The 18,092-nt window shown below is 32.9% G+C and overlaps 1 protein-coding gene across 2 annotated transcripts in view; it reads left to right on the forward strand.

Moving 5' to 3' along the window:
• LOC126977057 (facilitated trehalose transporter Tret1-like) overlaps positions 1–18,092 on the forward strand; it is a 49,834-nt gene that overhangs the window by 17,967 nt on the left and 13,775 nt on the right. For both annotated transcript variants that reach the window (XM_050825734.1, XM_050825733.1), the window contains 3 exons: positions 6,839–7,089; positions 8,253–8,411; positions 10,687–10,826. In XM_050825734.1, coding sequence (XP_050681691.1) covers positions 6,839–7,089; positions 8,253–8,411; positions 10,687–10,826 — 550 coding nt within the window. The remainder of the gene's footprint in view (positions 1–6,838; positions 7,090–8,252; positions 8,412–10,686; positions 10,827–18,092) is intronic.

The raw sequence follows: 18,092 nt of genomic DNA on the forward strand, positions 1-18,092 counted from the left end.
ATAATATTAGTAGGATGGACATATCAGAAAGCATAATAATTGAATCCACCTCAATTATCCCCGACCCAAATACGCCATTATATTTATCAAAAATCGGGTGAAACTGTCCATGGTTTGTCCTCTGCATTAATTAGGGCAATTGGTAATGACCGTTTTAGAGTTCGATTCGCTTCCTGCCTTTGATGTTTTAAATTAACATGACGCAAGGTGAATACTTTATGCGGAATATTATATCTAAATTTCCTCAACATACAATTATACCAATAGAAATATTATATTTCATTGATTAGTGTTTTTGGACTAAAATACTGTTTTTTTTTAAATTAATTAGGTTTTACATCGATAATTTCACTAAAATATTCTTAATTTATTCGTTTGCCGTCATTTTGCAATTTGCTATACCCAATTATAATTGTATCTACTCAATAACTAATACAGTACGAAATATCTGACATGTAACATCATCATCACCAAATGCTAATTGAAGTTTCTAACAATTTTCTTGGCTTAAACAATACCGAAAAAAGTAAAAAAGCAAACGTATAGGTATAAAATATGACATAAATTGCTATTCTTTAAATGATGCCGTATCATCGAAAGGGATTCCATCTCACAGCATTGAAAGACGCGGTATCCCGCGGCGGGATACCGTGGCGTGCTGCGATACGCAACGGCATGTCGAGGATGCCGACACTCAGTGTGGCGGGGGTTACCACTAAAACTGAGGCGCATCAACACGCGATCAAACACAACTGAAGACAAAATGTGTATCGGGCAGCAGGAGTTGGTGAGACATGCTTTGTGGGCCGCGGCATGCCGTGGCAAGACGCTGGAGTGCCGCGTTTTCTCAAAGCCTAGTGTGCGCTGACTGACGGTAAAATCCATAGTCTGTGTAGGCCTTAAAGACTCCACAGAGAAATAAATACAACAACTATTGAATTTATGCAAATAGGTCCGTTCTAATTCTAACTATGCATTAATACCCATAAGTATCTCATTAGTAAATATTATGCCTTACATACGGGCGTGATAGATAAGAGACGAAAGAAAAAAGTTACCTATCCACTAGATCACTGAGGGTTTCTTATCTTGTATTGTTTGTTTATAAAATATTCCACGTACTTCGAATACTTCGCCATTCCATGGCGAGGTGTAAATATCTACAATACTAGATCTTGCAGAAGCAACCAAATATCTACACTCAAAATACTATACTACGCTTTCATCCACAGTATTCAGGTTCATATCGCTCGTATTGAAGGTGTACAAAATAAGTTCTTAAAATCATTGGAATACCGGACTGGGCATATTCTTATAGTTTATGCCAGTACGTCACAAAGACACAGAATATATATATAAAACTTATTAACAGAAGAAAGCATATCGATCAAATTTTTTTATTTAAAATTTTTAACAGTAAGTTTGACTCAGCATCCTTCTTAAATCTAATTGAATTTTTAACACCGCGAATCTCCTCTCGTTCTAAGATTACTTTTTATGTATCACCTTATAAAACCAATTATGCAGGAAATACATTTGTGAGGCGCTCCTGTAGTTTTTACAATATACATCTGAATAAAATTGATATATTTTTATCATATATACATAAATATAAGAAAATAATAGGTAAGTATTTAACTCAATGAAAAAAAAATTTAACACTAAATAATAAAATCATTGTTGTTGTGTCCTGTTCTTAACTAAACTCTTATAACTGTTTAAATTTATATACTCTATACTCTTATAACTGTTTAAATTTATATACTCTATACTCTTATAACGTTTTGTTTGTTCTAATTTTGTAGTTTTCACTTTTAGTTTAAAATATCTTTATTGTTTTTTTTTCATTATTGTCCATTGTAAACACATTAGTATTTAATTTTTTGTCTTCTAGTTAATGTATATTTGTAACCTTACTATTGTAAAAGACTGCTTTGTTACTGAATAAATAAATAAGTTACAATGAAAATTTATTGAATTCGGTGTTACTTTGCGGAAATGCATAATTATACAATTGATTTAAGTTTTCTTTAGTGTTAATTCCGCCAATATTTATTTTTAAACAATTCGAGACGTGTTTCGCCTGAGGCATCCTCAGGACGTGTTGTCTCGCCAGATTTTGGCGAGGAGGAATTAAAACTAAAGAAAACTTAAATCATTTGTAAAGTTACAATGACTTGTTAAATGAAGTAGACCCATTTATTTTCTACATCTAGCACCAAACTAAAAGGATTGTTATCTAATAAGTTCTTCCAGTTTAAAAACACTGTAGTTAAGTTAGTTTGAATGGGTAATATTCCATCCTGATAATAGTTTTATATATATGTGGAAACTTTTAAGTAGCCATGAATAATTTCAATTATTTCATAACTTATGATTATAAGCTAGCTGTAAGTTTCCCAAATAATTATCTAATATATAAAATTCTCATGTCGCGGTGTTTGTAGTGAAACTCCTTCGAAACGGCTTGACCGATTCTCATGAAATTTTGAGTGCATATTGGGTAGGCCTGAGAATCGGACAACATCATTTTTTCATCCCCCTAAATGTTAAGGGTGGTCCACGCCAATTTTTTTTTTATTTTTTTTGAAATTTGTTTGATTATGAGTCAGCATTAAAAATACACACAACTTCAAATTTTACAACGTTTACTGGGTCAGCTAGTAAATAAATAAAATAGAAATATACCACTCACACTTGACAGCTAGATAATGTGTGACCAATTTTGATTTGTCAATGTGTGTATCAGCTACTTACTTTAAATTTTAATATTCAAAATGTATTCAAAATACTAAGGAACTAATACCAAGCGTGGCTGACTGTTATAACCTCTTGTCAATCAAACTTGGTCATACAATAGATTCGCTGTCCTTTTCTATTTTACTGTATCTCCGTTAGTTAGTATGTTCTTCTCTTTTGCGCTCTGTGTCAATACGCTAGTAAATTATACATATAATATTAAAGTACTTATCTAAAAATTTGTAACAACATTTTGGGAAGGACCATCTGGCAAAAGAGAAATATCCCACCCAAGAAACAGATGGGTAGATGATATAATAAAAAAGGCAGGAAGAAAAGAATGGAGAGGAAGAGCACAGAAGAGGGATACATAGAGTTAGCTGGAGGAAACCTATAGCCAGAGTGGGATTCCAATAGCATAACTTTTATACTACACGCGTAGTTTTAAGATAATATTATGTATTTGAAGGTTGTTGGAATTAATTAAAGGGTTATTATTCTTATATTATTATTATTATCTCAAAATATTGTCACAAAAAATTATAGTTATACAATCGTTTTCCGTAATCCTAGGTGTTACTGACTAGAAATTAATAATATTTTGTTTATTTTTGGGATGTAATGAATTGAGAATGAAACATGGTCCAGCAAAGGCTTTAGAAGCTAGGAGATTATCGTAGCCTTTAACTTCCAGAAGTTAACATCTGGAAGATACACATCTGTAAACTGAATCGATTTGATGAAATTTTAACAATATCGCGGCCTAGGTAGAAATAGAAAACTAGAAACTACACTATATATAGATAGCTCTTTAAAAATAACCTGCATGTATTATTTTAATGAGAACTGAGTATAAAATGTATAGAAATATAAGTGGTAATGTATGTAGGTATGTATATCATAGATAATAAAAGTATTATCAGGTCAGCCCAGCCATTGACACTCTACACGGCTATTGCGGCTAATAGACATTTATATATTATGTTGTTGTCGCTTTTTACTCGCTCATACGTTTTTAGCTAATATAAACCGCCTTTTATATCCAGAACACACTTATAATTGATTTGAAATAATTTATAATAATAAATACATAAAGACAATATTTAAAAAGAAGCGAACATTAACTAAAATCGAACCCTGTGAACCGAACGAATCACAATTGAATACATCAGCAATAACAAGCATTACATTATCAACAATATATATGTTTGTCAAATTTTTGACATTGTCAATTGTCTATTTCCAAAGACAAAACCTCGATAGTCAGGTTTAAAACAAGTTATTTCTCGGTTTTTGTATTAAAGAGGCTTTGATCATTCATTGGTTAACAGTTAACCTCTATTTTGAGCAATGCAAGCACACTAACACAGAGTAATACACAAGTCGTGTGTGTAAGACGCAGCTTGTCACTCACACTAAAGTACCTATTATTAATTATGGCATGTTAGTTACCGGAGGCTTAGCAAACGATTATGAATAATAAATTCTATCGAACGATCGTGGTCTTAACACACGTTTTAATTAATATAATTAGGTTCATACATTTGACTAATTATTGGTTCTTTTTAAAACAAAGGATCATTGAATCTATATACGATTGTTTCTCAGCAATTAAGTAGATCTTCTTATTAGATTACTATTTAAATTGTGCATATATTTAATTATATTAATTAAAATATAAATAATAATTTTTAAATTGCCAAAAGAACTAAAGGATTACTAAAGAAAACATTGGTTTTTCTAACTAAATGCATTTTGGAGGTTACATAATTAATATAATAGTAGAAGTCTATTCGTAAATATTTATGTTTACTCTGTGGTAGAAACTAACAAATACATTTACAGTTAACTCAGTTAATATAATAGGGACTGTGATTAGAACTGAATATTAATGTTATTAATTAACACGTGACAGAATGATAATTATTCATTATTTGCCTTCTGGGTACATATATATATTATCTATCGTAGATAACCTCTTAATGAACTGTAACTTAACAGTAAACTAATTTCTCTTTGTAAATTGAATTGACAACAGTTTGACATTAATGACATGTCATTCAATTAATACTCTTTGAACTTATTTTATCGCGTTCAAAAAATAGCGTTAGATTGTTCGTCTAATTATTTGAGCGTTTGTAAACGCTAAATTTTAAAAATGCCTTAATTGGTTTGAATGTAGTTTTTTTAGTGCTGTATTGTGGCAAGTTTTATCATTTTATTTCAACTCTTGGCAATTATTCAAAGAGCTTTGTATTCAACAACTTTTTTTAACGTCCACTAGTGGAAAATGGCCTTATTTTATATAAACATTGTAAAACTCCATTTGAATTTGTCTCTGCGAAATGCCTTTTTCTATTCGTTGCTATGCAGAAATTCAATAATTGACTAAATAATAATATTTATTTTAAAATAAAACTTGTGACAGCCCTACGTGCTGCGAAGTATGCCATGCGGTCAAGGTGTCGGGTTTTCGTGAAACATCAAAAGCGACGGCACTGTCATAGTATGTTATCCTTATGAGATATATGCGATCCCACACTTTGCTGTAGATCTTTATAAGATACACAATTCCACCGTATATTTTTTTATTATCTCAAACGGTTTACTGAGTTTTCGTTGAAAGACGGCGGATTTTTTCAGACACCTCCAAGAAATATCGTTATTGTATACAAATATGTATCCAAAAACTTGACATACTAGAACGGAAAATACTATAAAACAGAACAAGCGGTTTTTGAGATTATCGCGAACAGGCAGACGCGGCGGCGGACTTGGTTTATAATGTAGTGATAGTTGTTATAAGACTATTTCAGAAGAAAAATAACATATCCATTGATGCTTTTATTATTACAGTACAAAAGGTACTCGGCAGTCGGCAATTTAATATTATAATATACATATAAAATTTTATCATTTAAGTAATACTGAAAAAGGAATTAAATTCTCGACCAATTCTTATACATGGCGTAAATTAATTTTTGTTTATTTTAGTTATGGTTATCTAGATAAGGCATTGCTTTTTAAATTTATCTGTACCTTTATTTCCCTGAAAAATGGTGATTATAAAAAATATAAAAACGTACGTTTACATTCAAATCATTTTCTTTACTCCATTTGGTAGATGTACGGACTGACACTAACGTCGTTCCTTCAAGTTAACATTGTAAGAGTTCAAAACGATTAGCTACATAATCATTTTTCACGTGAGAAACAAAAACCACGGACTTATAAAAACAGCTTCGTATACAAGATACACGAATACATCGACTTCCCTTAAAAACGGTTGAAAATTCTAAGATAATTTATAATAAACCAGCTGCCCCGACAGAAGTTGTTCTGTAGATAATAAAAAAACTGTTTTACAGAATTTGCCAAAAATATTTCAAAACATCAAGAATTATTTCATAAACAATGTCCCCTGTTGTTATAATGAAATTGTTTCACAGCGGAACTGTCAAACCGTGCGTCAATAAATTCTGTCATAGAAAATATGTCCATACAAAACAAATATCTATCTATATATATATATAAATGAATTGCTGTTCGTTAGTCTCGCTAAAACTCGAGAACGGCTGGTCCGATTTGGCTAATTTTGGTCTTGAATTATTTGTGGAAGTCCAGAGAAGGTTTAAAAGGTGAATAAATAGGAAAATGCTGCTAAATTAAATAAAAACAACAAATTTGTTTTTCCTTTGATGTGTCCATACATAATTTCTATGAGAGAATTTATTGACGCACGGTTTGACAGTTCTGCTGTGAAACAATTTCATTAGGACAGCAGAGTGCATATTTTACGAAGCAATTTTTGATGTTATGATATATTATTGACAAATTCATATAAAACATTATTTTATTTATTATATACAGAACAACGTCTGTCGGGTCAGCTAGTTGAAAATAAAAATAATTATGGGTCGCAAATTGTAATAAAAACTTTCCTATATCTCAAGTTGGACCTAACTGCACTCCATGAAGTAATCCCCATTTAAATGCGTTCATTAGTTTAGGAGTCCATCGCGGACCAACAACGTGTCACGTAATTTATATATATTAAGATTTCATATTTTATATAAAAACATTACTTTTTTGTTTACAGAAGCGACTCCGCGCCTTTCGTAAAAAATGGTGTCAAACCCGTGGTTACAAAGATGTCCTTCCCAGAAAAAGCTGAAAAGCCGGGCAAGGAAGGCAGAGGAAAGGCGTTCAAACAAGTTATTGCTTCGTTGATAGCAAATATAGGCACAATTAACACGGGCATGGCTTTTGGTTTTTCGGCGATGGCTTTACCACAGCTCAAGAGTGCGGACTCCTTGATACAAATAACCGAAAACGAAGCAAGTTGGATAGGTGAGTTTATATTATATAGTGATCTTATCAAATCAATTCCGGAAGAAGTTGACCTTAAAACAAATTATAATTGTTTAAAAACAATGACGTCCTATACATATATAATGACTTTTCTCTTTAGTCGTGTTTCACTGTCACTGTCCGAATTGTAAATTCAACATACGCAACCTATCTAGATAAATGTTTTACATTGCTGTTTATTGACCAAGAATATTTTAAATAACTGGAGTAAATGTAGGAATGTATATATAGCAATCGAAGCTTATTATGGTGACAAGTTCCATGCTTCGGTTTTGTTTTTATGCGACGTGATTTGTCTATTGAAATTGAAATCTATATATAAGATGTCACAGTACAATCTATATGTATGTATAGCCCGTAATTTTATATTATATATATATTATAATATACCATTTCATATCGTAATGTATCAAATTGATAAATGCAGCGTTAAAATATTTTTTTCTTTTTAGTTCAGCTCAAGAGCTTTTTGTAGTTTCTTATTGTTTATCGGCCGTTTTCAACCTATATAACCTATCTACCCTTAGTTTAACTTACGTATACATTGCTGTCACCGTTTAATGACAATATCTTATCTATCCATAGTTATGTTTCCATCCCTACTCTGTCGTTCAAGTTAAGACGATGAGTGTGTGACTTTTTTTGAAAATAAGGGTCGAGACGAGCAGGACGTTCATGGTAATTGATACGCCCTGCCCATTGCCCATTACAATGCAGAATTCTTGAAATACCCAAAAATTCTGAGCGGCACTACAACTGTGCTCGTCAGCTTGAGACATAAGATGTCAATTCTCATTTGCCCAGAAATTTCACTAGCTACGACGCCCTTCTGACCAAAACACAAAAATAAGCGCCGTTGTGGTACTCATAATTTAGCCGGTATCCTGAGCAAATCAGCCTCCCACTGTTTTTATGCCACCTCTAATTTTCAAGAGGCGGCGAGAGCCGTTTAGTTTTATACTTCCGCGCATTATTTGAGAAAAGTACTTTACAAGCCTTGGGCACAGCTAGGCATTGATAAACAACAATATACAGTATATGTACACATTCTTCACGTTCGTCCAATGCCTCTTATTCTGGCCCCTATAGTAATGAATAGTACATTATTGATTATTGTTTTAATATATTTATTTTAATTCTAGCTAGTTTGAGTTCAGTGGGAACACCAATAGGATGCATACTGAGTGGATATTTGATGGACAACATTGGACGAAGACGAACCCTCATTCTCACAGAGGTGCCGCTAATACTGGGATGGCTCTTAATATCGGCTGCGCAAAATGTTCCTATGATTTACGTCGGTGAGTAGATTTATGTTTATGAAAGATTTTTAGAAAAAAAAACACAGCTTCTGATTCAGTATAACTTGAATGTCTCCTGCGATCCTGATCGTATAAAGGGAACCCTTATATGAACACTTTGTTGGGTTAAAGCTTAGTATCCCGTACCACGAGGGGGGAAGGAGGAGGGGTAGCGGGAGTGGGGGCTGCCCCCTTACCTGGTCTTGAAAGGTTTAGAATAATTTGGTAAATACCATACCATTTTTATACTGTGGTGAAGGTGCTAATTTTCACTATAACTTACTCTTTAAATCCTTGTGTATGGAATTTGACAGGATTTTTACTCCAATAACAATTACAGTAAACAACAAACATAGTTTTGATGATTGGGCAACAATGGGTATCCACAAAAGTCGTAAACGCTTACATGAACTTTATTATGAGAAATATTACAATAGTAGTCAAGAATTTAAAATATATATAAAAAAATACTCTAAGCTCTTTAGACACGTTTCATTGTAGATAAAATTAAAAACAGTAATAATAAAGTAAAAGCGACTTGGAATGTAATTAATAATGAAACTGGTAGGTCAAGCTGCCGTAATACTTCTATGTGTTTATCGCGTTTTAAATTCAGAAATAGAAATTGCAAATGAATTTGATAAATTCTTCTCCGAAATCCTTATATCACAACCAAAGACCTAAACTCTTCACCAAAAGCGGCACAGTATATGCTTAAATTACAGGTATCAATATCTTCCAGTGGTTTCAAATTTAAGCCTGTTAAAGGTAGCGATATAATAAAAAGCTTTAAGTCAATTAACCTAAAAATACAAAGAACATAGGGGCATTCGACTAATATAGTAAAAAATATACTTGACATTATAGCACCTGAATTAGCAATAATATTTTACGAATACATAGATACCCACATGTTCCCTGACCTTATGAAATACAACAAAGTTATGCCTTTGTTTAAATCAGGCAGTTCTTTTGACCCCGCTAATTTCAGGCCTATTTCCAGTACGGCCTGTTTTTAGTAATATATTTGAAAACATTTTTCTTTAGCAGCTTTTTTACAAATGCAGTTTGTAAATTATTGAATAATAATCAATTTGGTTTTACTAGTTGTCTACTACTTGTCAACAATTAATGCGGGTATTAGACTCATTGAGCACATTTTTGACGCTTTGGAAAACTCACACGATGCATTGGGAATTTTTAGTGATTTATCAAAAGCATTTGACAGCATCCACTATGAAACTTTACTCCTAAAATTAAAGCATTATGGAGTAAAAAATACAACCCTAAATCTGTTCAGTAAAGCTATTCAAGCGACAGATAGTCGACGTAAACGGCAAACGGTCTTCGGGTAAACCTTAAGGAATAGGTTTACCGCAGGCTTCTATTCTAGGTCCTTTCTTATTTTTTATATTAACGATTTACCGTTTGTGGTAGATAGGCCATAGGATTGTGACGAATGATCTGTACTTAAACAGTAAGAAACAAAGTGTTTACGGTTCATTACGCTGTGTTTTGTGTGGTTATAGTCAAAGGAAAATTTAAAGGAATAAATATTATGACTGATTATTTATGAAAATTTAATATACGTTCACAAAAATCGTCATCTGTTTGCTCTAAATAGTAATTTTCATTTTTATAACACTAGAAATAAGGGATTGCTTGTAACTGATTCTAGTTTGCTTCATAAGATACATAATAGCTTTAAGGGTAAATATATACACTTTTATAATAAAGATCCAGTCAATGTTCAGGCATTATCTATAAATAAATTTAAATATTTTATTAATAAATGTCTCTGTCGTAAATCCTACTACTACACTGCTGAATATCTAAGTGATTGGACTGCCTGGGACTAGATTATGATTATTTTATAGCAATAACAATGAAGGTACCATATTGTATACTTTATCAAAAAGAGCGCAAAAGAAGAAGCAGCGCAAGAAACTCTGGGAGAGTTTTTTGCGCTGCTTTTTCTCTCTCAGAGCGCCATTTTTTTCCGAAGCGGTAGTAGTATAAGAAATTACATCAAAAATAATTCTAAAGACAAAGAATTTATGAACCCATACGCGCGTTTGTCCTTCCCTTCCATAGAAAAACCCTTTATCAACCAAGTTTCGCGTACAGTTTTGCAATGACTAGTCGTTAAACATAATAAATAATATAAATAAATACTTTCTGACGTTTTAGTTAAAGTATTATAGATTCAAGGCATACTATATATTAATAAAAAATAAAGCCACATCGTATTTCAATTTATCTGATTGATTCCTAGGTCGCTTGCTGATCGGCTTAGGCTCCGGCATGGTGGGTGCACCAGCGAGGGTGTACACCTGCGAGGTGTCTCAGCCGCATCTCAGAGGCATGCTTGGCGCCATGGCTTCCGTTGGCGTTTCTACTGGTGTGTTAATTCAGGTCGGTTGATTCATTTTGTATCATTAACATAATAATATTATTTCTAACCTCAAGCAACTTTCGCGAGCATGACGCGTGGGGTAACTGGTCGATCCTGTTATCACGAACGCTGCTGTACTTACTGATAAAAAACTCGAACTGTATGCAATGCTTTAAAATTATTATTTCATTAATGTAAATAATTATCACAAAATATCTTTATTAGGTTTAAATATATTTATTTCTCATTAAAAACATAATATTGTGACTTACATGAGAGCATAAAATGATGTAATCATTAATCCGCCGTTCTTTACATGTTCAGTAAATTTACATTATACTACTTATTCTTCTACACAAAATTTATGATTACACACTTTTACAGGTCACTGTCACATAACAAACAATTTCAGACATGAGTTTTATAAAAACTCTGAAACAATATAGTCTGATAACTCACGTTTAAATGTTTTTAAGGACTTAATCTTTTTGAGAGATGAAGGTAGACTATTAAAAAGTTGTGCGCCCTCGTAAATAAACTTTTGCAACACTTTGTGTAGGTTGAGGCATCTATTGTTCTGTTGAGGTTTTATATACTTTCTCTTTGACTATCATTGAGTAGTTATGTTGCATCACTTTACTAAGACCTTGTATAAATATTTTGTATAATGCTGAAACTGCAAATAATGATTTATCAGAGTTACAAGGAGTTTGTTATTCATCTTCATTAATAAAATTTTTCATCAAAATCGATTTAGCCGTTTAACACATTGAGAAAGTTATACATATACTGGCTTATTAATAAACGCAATGTAAAGCAGTTTAAATTAGTCTCCATATCATGTAATTCTGTAGTGAGAAAGATGAGATGAAGACAAAAAGTTATAAATTTGGAATAACTTCGGTTTATTAATAAAACAGATATAGTATAAAGGTTTTAAGATACATAAAACAAATATTACGTAGTTTCTAAATAATCCTGCAGAAAATACAAGTGAAATCAATAGCCACAAATCATGTGATATTCTCGTCATAGCAACCCACTTTGTTTGACTTCTGCCAAGAGTCAATCAACGCTGCTATTTTCACAAACTCATTATGTTATTCGAAAATAATATGTCAAATAACGAATATTTGCTGTCATTAAGGCTCGGTGACGTCAATGTTGAGACAATATCGCTGTTCTGCTAAATGACTGTATGATCGATGTTTTTGTATGTTGCTACAATGTTATCAGGCTCGATTTGTAATTGTTATGTAACAAGATAACAGCCAAAATAAACTTGTGGAATTTTTGTGCTCACAGCTTTATTTCTACAGTATACATAGATAAAGGAACAGAAATGTTTTTGCTTGAGGTAAATTATTTGTTATTTTCTTTTAATGAAAAGTAGAAAGAAATTTATTACTTGCCTAATATTTATTCGGTTTATAAATGACAGAGTTCTGAGGCTACACACATAAAAAAACTTACACACGAGTTAAAAACGTTTCCCTACTTTTGAAGTCGGTTGTTTAAACAACATTTACGATTGTAATTATCTGTCTATAATTGATCTTTTTTGTGATTGATTAACTGCTTTGGTTAATCTATTAAGAAGCTATCATTGTTTTATCATCTGAAACAGTGGTTGTCATAGTCCAGGGGCAATCGTAAACGAACTAAACATATTTAACTCTAAAACATAATTTCTTATCATTTATTAAAGTGGAAATTTCTTTAGGCCCGCTGCATACTTTATTTTGTGAGTATTGAACATCGACATTTAAATGAGAAAGTAATTGAATGTGTATAAGTTTTGATTCCTTGCGGGACGACTGTGCTCTATATGTACATATTACATTGCCTCGTACGCCTGCAACGCTAAAAATATGAATAAATTAACAATATCAGAGGTAGTCGCAAAATGGCCACCACATTTAAAAAATAATAATATGACCAACACTGATAATTATTGTTGTCGGCAATGTCGTTCTATACACATATAAGGACATATCTGTCGCAGTCTGATAGCGGAACGGCAAATGTGTGCTTAAAGACAATGTAAGCACACTTTTCTACTGTCACTATCGGAACCGGGTTCTAAATTCAATATAATATGTGACCTGAACTGAATTTATGTTTTACAATGCTGCTAATTGACTAAATAATATTTAAAACAACTGTAGTTAATGCGGCTATATACCTTTAGATATAAGAAGCAGTCGAAGCTAATTATGGTGAAATTTGGGTCATGTTCCATATTTCCGATTGGTTTTTATACGACGTGATTTGTGATTGGTGGTCGATCTAAAACTTCGCAGCCTGCGGTCGTACATTACAAGATTTTTGAACATAATACATACATTACATTGGTACGTATGATTGCGACCCTCCGGCTTTTGAGGGACCTGTGCAGCAGAATGGTCAGCAAAATGACAGTAATACGAATGAATACTTACCACATAATTTAATTAAAAAAACAGCGGTTTACTTTCAAATACTAACTAATCAATAGTATTTTATTAGTATGGTTGCAGATTGTGGCAGAGATAGTCGTTAGATACCATACTATACATAGGTACGCGTTGTTTTACGTTTCCGAATATATTACATTACAACTAACTCGCTGGTGGTCTATAGACCATATAGATATAGACTTATAAGTCACCTGGGAGGCGACATGCTTTAAGCAGCTGTCACTTCTAGTACCTTCTTATTTGGGTTTGTGTGATGTGGATTGTGACTGGGTTGTCACACTCGTTAGGGTAAAGTCGACTCGCCTCGACTAAGAAACGAGATTAGTCAGATCAAAGTTTACCAAAATAGTTAATAGGCACACAATCATTATTATACTATTGATGACGTATGCATACCTGGTTAAGCATATGTAAAGGGAAGTTAAAACTTAGGAAAAATGCTCCAATTTGTTCAAAACATGTAAACAAACCAATTTTTTCAAAATGGCCATTGTCATATTCTAGTTAACAAACCTCATTTTCAATGTGGACTCTATGGGAAATGTTTGAACCTGAAGTTTTTGATCCTGACCACTTAGAACCCAAACTTGACGATTTTAAGGTTTTCTCATCAAGATCTTTACATTATGGGGTGTTTTTCACATTAATAAACCGGTCTTGATGAAGCTTTCTCTTCTGTCGATTTTTTATCTGAGTAGTTTTGTATTTTTGTTAAGTAACAGTTATTTATAGTATTCCAGTGCAGCATTATTACTATTATGAGTTTTTATATATTATGCATTTATAGTCCAGTCACACGAGATATTCTATTTTTATCTCAAAGTAACTGGTGCTGTCGTACAGCACCAGTTACACCGTAACATCGTAATGTGTGTGGGTTCGTATGCTGCGCCTGACTTTGTTTTCCCATTCTTTAGTTAATTCCACGCATAACATCAGTTCTGTCATCTGCTCGCTTCACGCTGGTACATATTGCCAGCAAAAGATTAATTCCCAATTTTACGACCAATTACAAGAAGTCATGGAGTAGGAATTTCTGCGTCATATATATTTGCCATCTAAGGAATGTTCAATTTTCTACACAGTTCGCCTCAATTTTATTTTTAGTGAGATTTTACCTTAAATTATGTTAACTCCGGAACGCGTGACAAATCAGTTATATTTTCAACAATATAAGCGTAAAAGCAAAGAAATTTGTATTGTATTGTAGTGGAATTAAATTTTGTAAAAAAAAAATCATTTTATTATCTTAAAAAGTTGTGTAATTATTATTGTTCTTTTTAATAATGGCAGCGAAAATACTATTTTAGACTAATAACTATCTTAGTGGATACCTGGATATAAGGCATGTATTTTCAAGATGACTTTAATTTTATACGTCAGTATCTATCCCTACTTTGTGACTTAAGATTGGTGTGCTTATGTGTAAAAAATATTGATAATTGACGAATCACATGCCAAACGTGCATGATTGATTAGTTTCTAAAATGTACCTACTTTCAATTAGCACATCTTCAATAAATATTGACTTTATTCGCCAAGAAGTATATCTATATAATAAGATTAAATCGAACTGATCATCTTCGCTTATAAAGGTGCTCGCAAAATATATTGCGATTCTATCTTCCGTAAAATTAAATTTCCGAACTTGCATCTGTTAATCTAATGTCCCATCAGTGGAAGGCTCCTTGGCACAGGATGCCGGCTAGATTATGGGTACCACAACGGCGCCGTATTTCTGCCGTGAAGAATGCGTACAAACGTTATTGTGTTATTAAATGAGACTTAACATCTTATGGCTCAATGTCTCGAGCGCAATTGTAGTGCTGCTCAGAATTTTTGGGTTTTTCAATAATCCTGAGCGGCACTGAATTGTTATGGGCAGGGCGTATCAATTACCATCAGCTGAACGTCCTGCTCGTCTCGTCCCTTATTTTTATGTAAAAAAGGGCGTAAAGTTGAGTCCGAGATGCTTTCCTTGCTTCTACAGATTACTGTTTGACTTCTATGAACATATATTTTCTATAAATTTATATTTTGATAAACAGAGGAGTGCTATTATAGATGATACATGTACATTAACATTGGTTACGTTTTCACTTACGGAGATCATTATCAAATGCCCAATCAATAAAACAATTGGTGCGATGAGTCCAACGGACCGTACGATGGTCCCTCCGTACCAATTCCGCCCATGTATTTAAAGGTCGTTAATAATACTTGGACGACAATCAAAGTTTTATTTCTGGTACTAGCTACAGTAATGTGACATGATATCTTCTTGAGTGACATGAGAATTAGGATGAAGTTTCAACTGGATTTACCATGCACGTACACTCGGAATAGCCAAACGAAATTTAGTCACTGCTTATTTTAGAGTTCTTAAGCGAATCGACTTTACACATAGATTCCATCGGAAATTTAGTCACTGCTTATTTTAGAGTTCTTTAGCAAATAGACTTCGGCAAGCAGTAAACAGCACGTCTTCTAAAACCGACCATAATTTGAAGCCTGAAGGGTCAGATCTAGACCAGATGAGGGTCTTTAGCTCTTATGAAGCCCGGAACGTTGATTTCGTTGAACAGTTCGTGCCTTGTGACCAGAGAATTTAAACACTACGTTCTTAGCCCGGCAGGTGCGAAGTCCTACCGGAAAGTCGAAGTTACATTTTTAAGAAGTCTGTTGCTACAAGGTTTTATAACACGATCTACTCGTAAATCAGTATCTTGATACATCTCGGTTGAAGCTTTGAAACTCCTTAATAAGACATAACTGACGCTATGTTGCACTTTTCCGACCACTTGTAAAGCCTCTTCGGAGCTATGATATTTGTAAGCCCTATATATATATCATTTTTGATAATATTATATTATTAAGCCCGCTGAGTTTCTTCCGCCTGTTTTTCTCAGGTCTGAGTATAATTTTTCGAATGTGTGATTTTCAATTAGTAATATTATATCTAAGTTGAATAAAAATAATTGAATTATAGTAGGAACTAAGCTATGCAAATCATTGCATGGAATCAACAAAACTTATAAACAAGACTTACAAAAAGCATAACAAAAATCATCGTAAAGTAACCATGATCAATTTGAAGTGGATTACACATGACGTGCAAAAGTGATTTTAGTAAATCCTATTGGAAGGAATTGTTAAATCATTTGAATTTTATTTTCTCAACAATTTCAGTTATGGTCATAAATTTGAAACCTGACACCATTGTTGTTTTGCAGTAAACATTTACATAGTAATTGATCAATCAAAAAATTTAATGCGTGAAAATTTTGCTATCATAATTTATGACGAGATAAATATTAGCTTTAAAATATTTAGCGCCAAAGTTAGATCTGCGCTAATTATAGAAATATATCAAATTGATCACCGGGAAGCGACGTCGCGATAACACTCAATCGTAGTTGAATGACAATGTGTTGTGCAACGTTTGATATCGAATGGAAACATTGTATCTTCAGCTGAGTTGACGGTTCTTATGTATTTTAAAGTTTTAGAAGATCGTTCTGATGTTGTGTGATAAAACGAAACATTTGGAGGATGTCTGTCGACGACAAAGTGACTGCTACGATCAACCAAAAGCTACCATTTTATACCATTATTGATTTAAGATGCATCTTCCTTCACTTCAACCGCTATCAGCTGAGCGACCTCATCGATACCCGTACTGACGGTCCATAATCAACCATCCAAATAATTTGGCCAAAATCGCAAAAAAAGATTTTGGCGACTCAACATGTCCTGAGGATGCCTCGTGTAGAGGCGAAGCACGTGTCGAATTGTTTAAAGACAAATATTGTTGGAATTAACATTAAAGAAAACTCAAATTATTTGAATAATTATGGATTTCCGCAAAGTAACGCCTACTTTAATAAATTTTCATAATAAACCAGTTTTCCACCATGGCGATGTGGTGGTTGTTGGACGGTGTTCACCATTATTTGGGACTAGGCCTACTACTTATTGTATGAGAGGCAGAAAAGATGGGGTGAGAGCGGTGCCAGCTAAAAGCACAATACTTCCGAAGTGCTGTTGCAAAGATGTATGGGCTATTAATTTAATCTTGAATGTTTTAGCTGTTATGTGAAACAAATTTCGATCAGAAATCTTGCATCTAGGAGGTTTTATTTTACGCCAGAACACCAAAACATATATTTATACCTCTATGATAAATATAATTAAGAATATTTTTAAAAACAAATTTATTTGAATTATATCATCAAATGGAAACGAAAAGAAAACAGACGAGAAAAAATTGAAAATCTAATGCTGAGGGGGGAAATCTAGTACTACCACAACACCGCAGAAGAAATGAATTTTATGAATAAAGTCCAATAGAACTAGCCGAGTCTGATAATTTGATGACCGTATTCAGGGTTAAAGTTATGATAACATTATATCCTTTAGTATTAGATACATTTATAGCAGAATCTTAAGTCTTTTCAACGCCTCACGATACCGCAGTAGAAGCACATAGCACATGGTAATTTTTGTCTTCTAATTAAAAAATATTTATATTGAGTTCAAGTTGGGTTAGGTATGTCCTGAAAAAGGGGTTTTGGACACTTAGTATCAGTTTATTATAAACTCGTTTAGCTCTCTTTATTTAGGTTTTATAATTACATGACTATTGAAATAAAACTTAAAAGTCCAAATTAGAATTAAATTTTGGTTTTTCTTGGACGAAGTTTTTAGTCTCCTTGTATCAAGCATGCATACAATACCTAAATCAAGCAGTTATTTATGCAACTAGGGGGTACTAAAACACGAATGTGGGTTTCGACTCGGCTTGGCCTCGTGACATAATAGTATCAC

This window comes from Leptidea sinapis, chromosome 43 (genome assembly GCF_905404315.1).
Source record: "Leptidea sinapis chromosome 43, ilLepSina1.1, whole genome shotgun sequence".
Classification (NCBI taxonomy): domain Eukaryota; kingdom Metazoa; phylum Arthropoda; class Insecta; order Lepidoptera; family Pieridae; genus Leptidea; species Leptidea sinapis.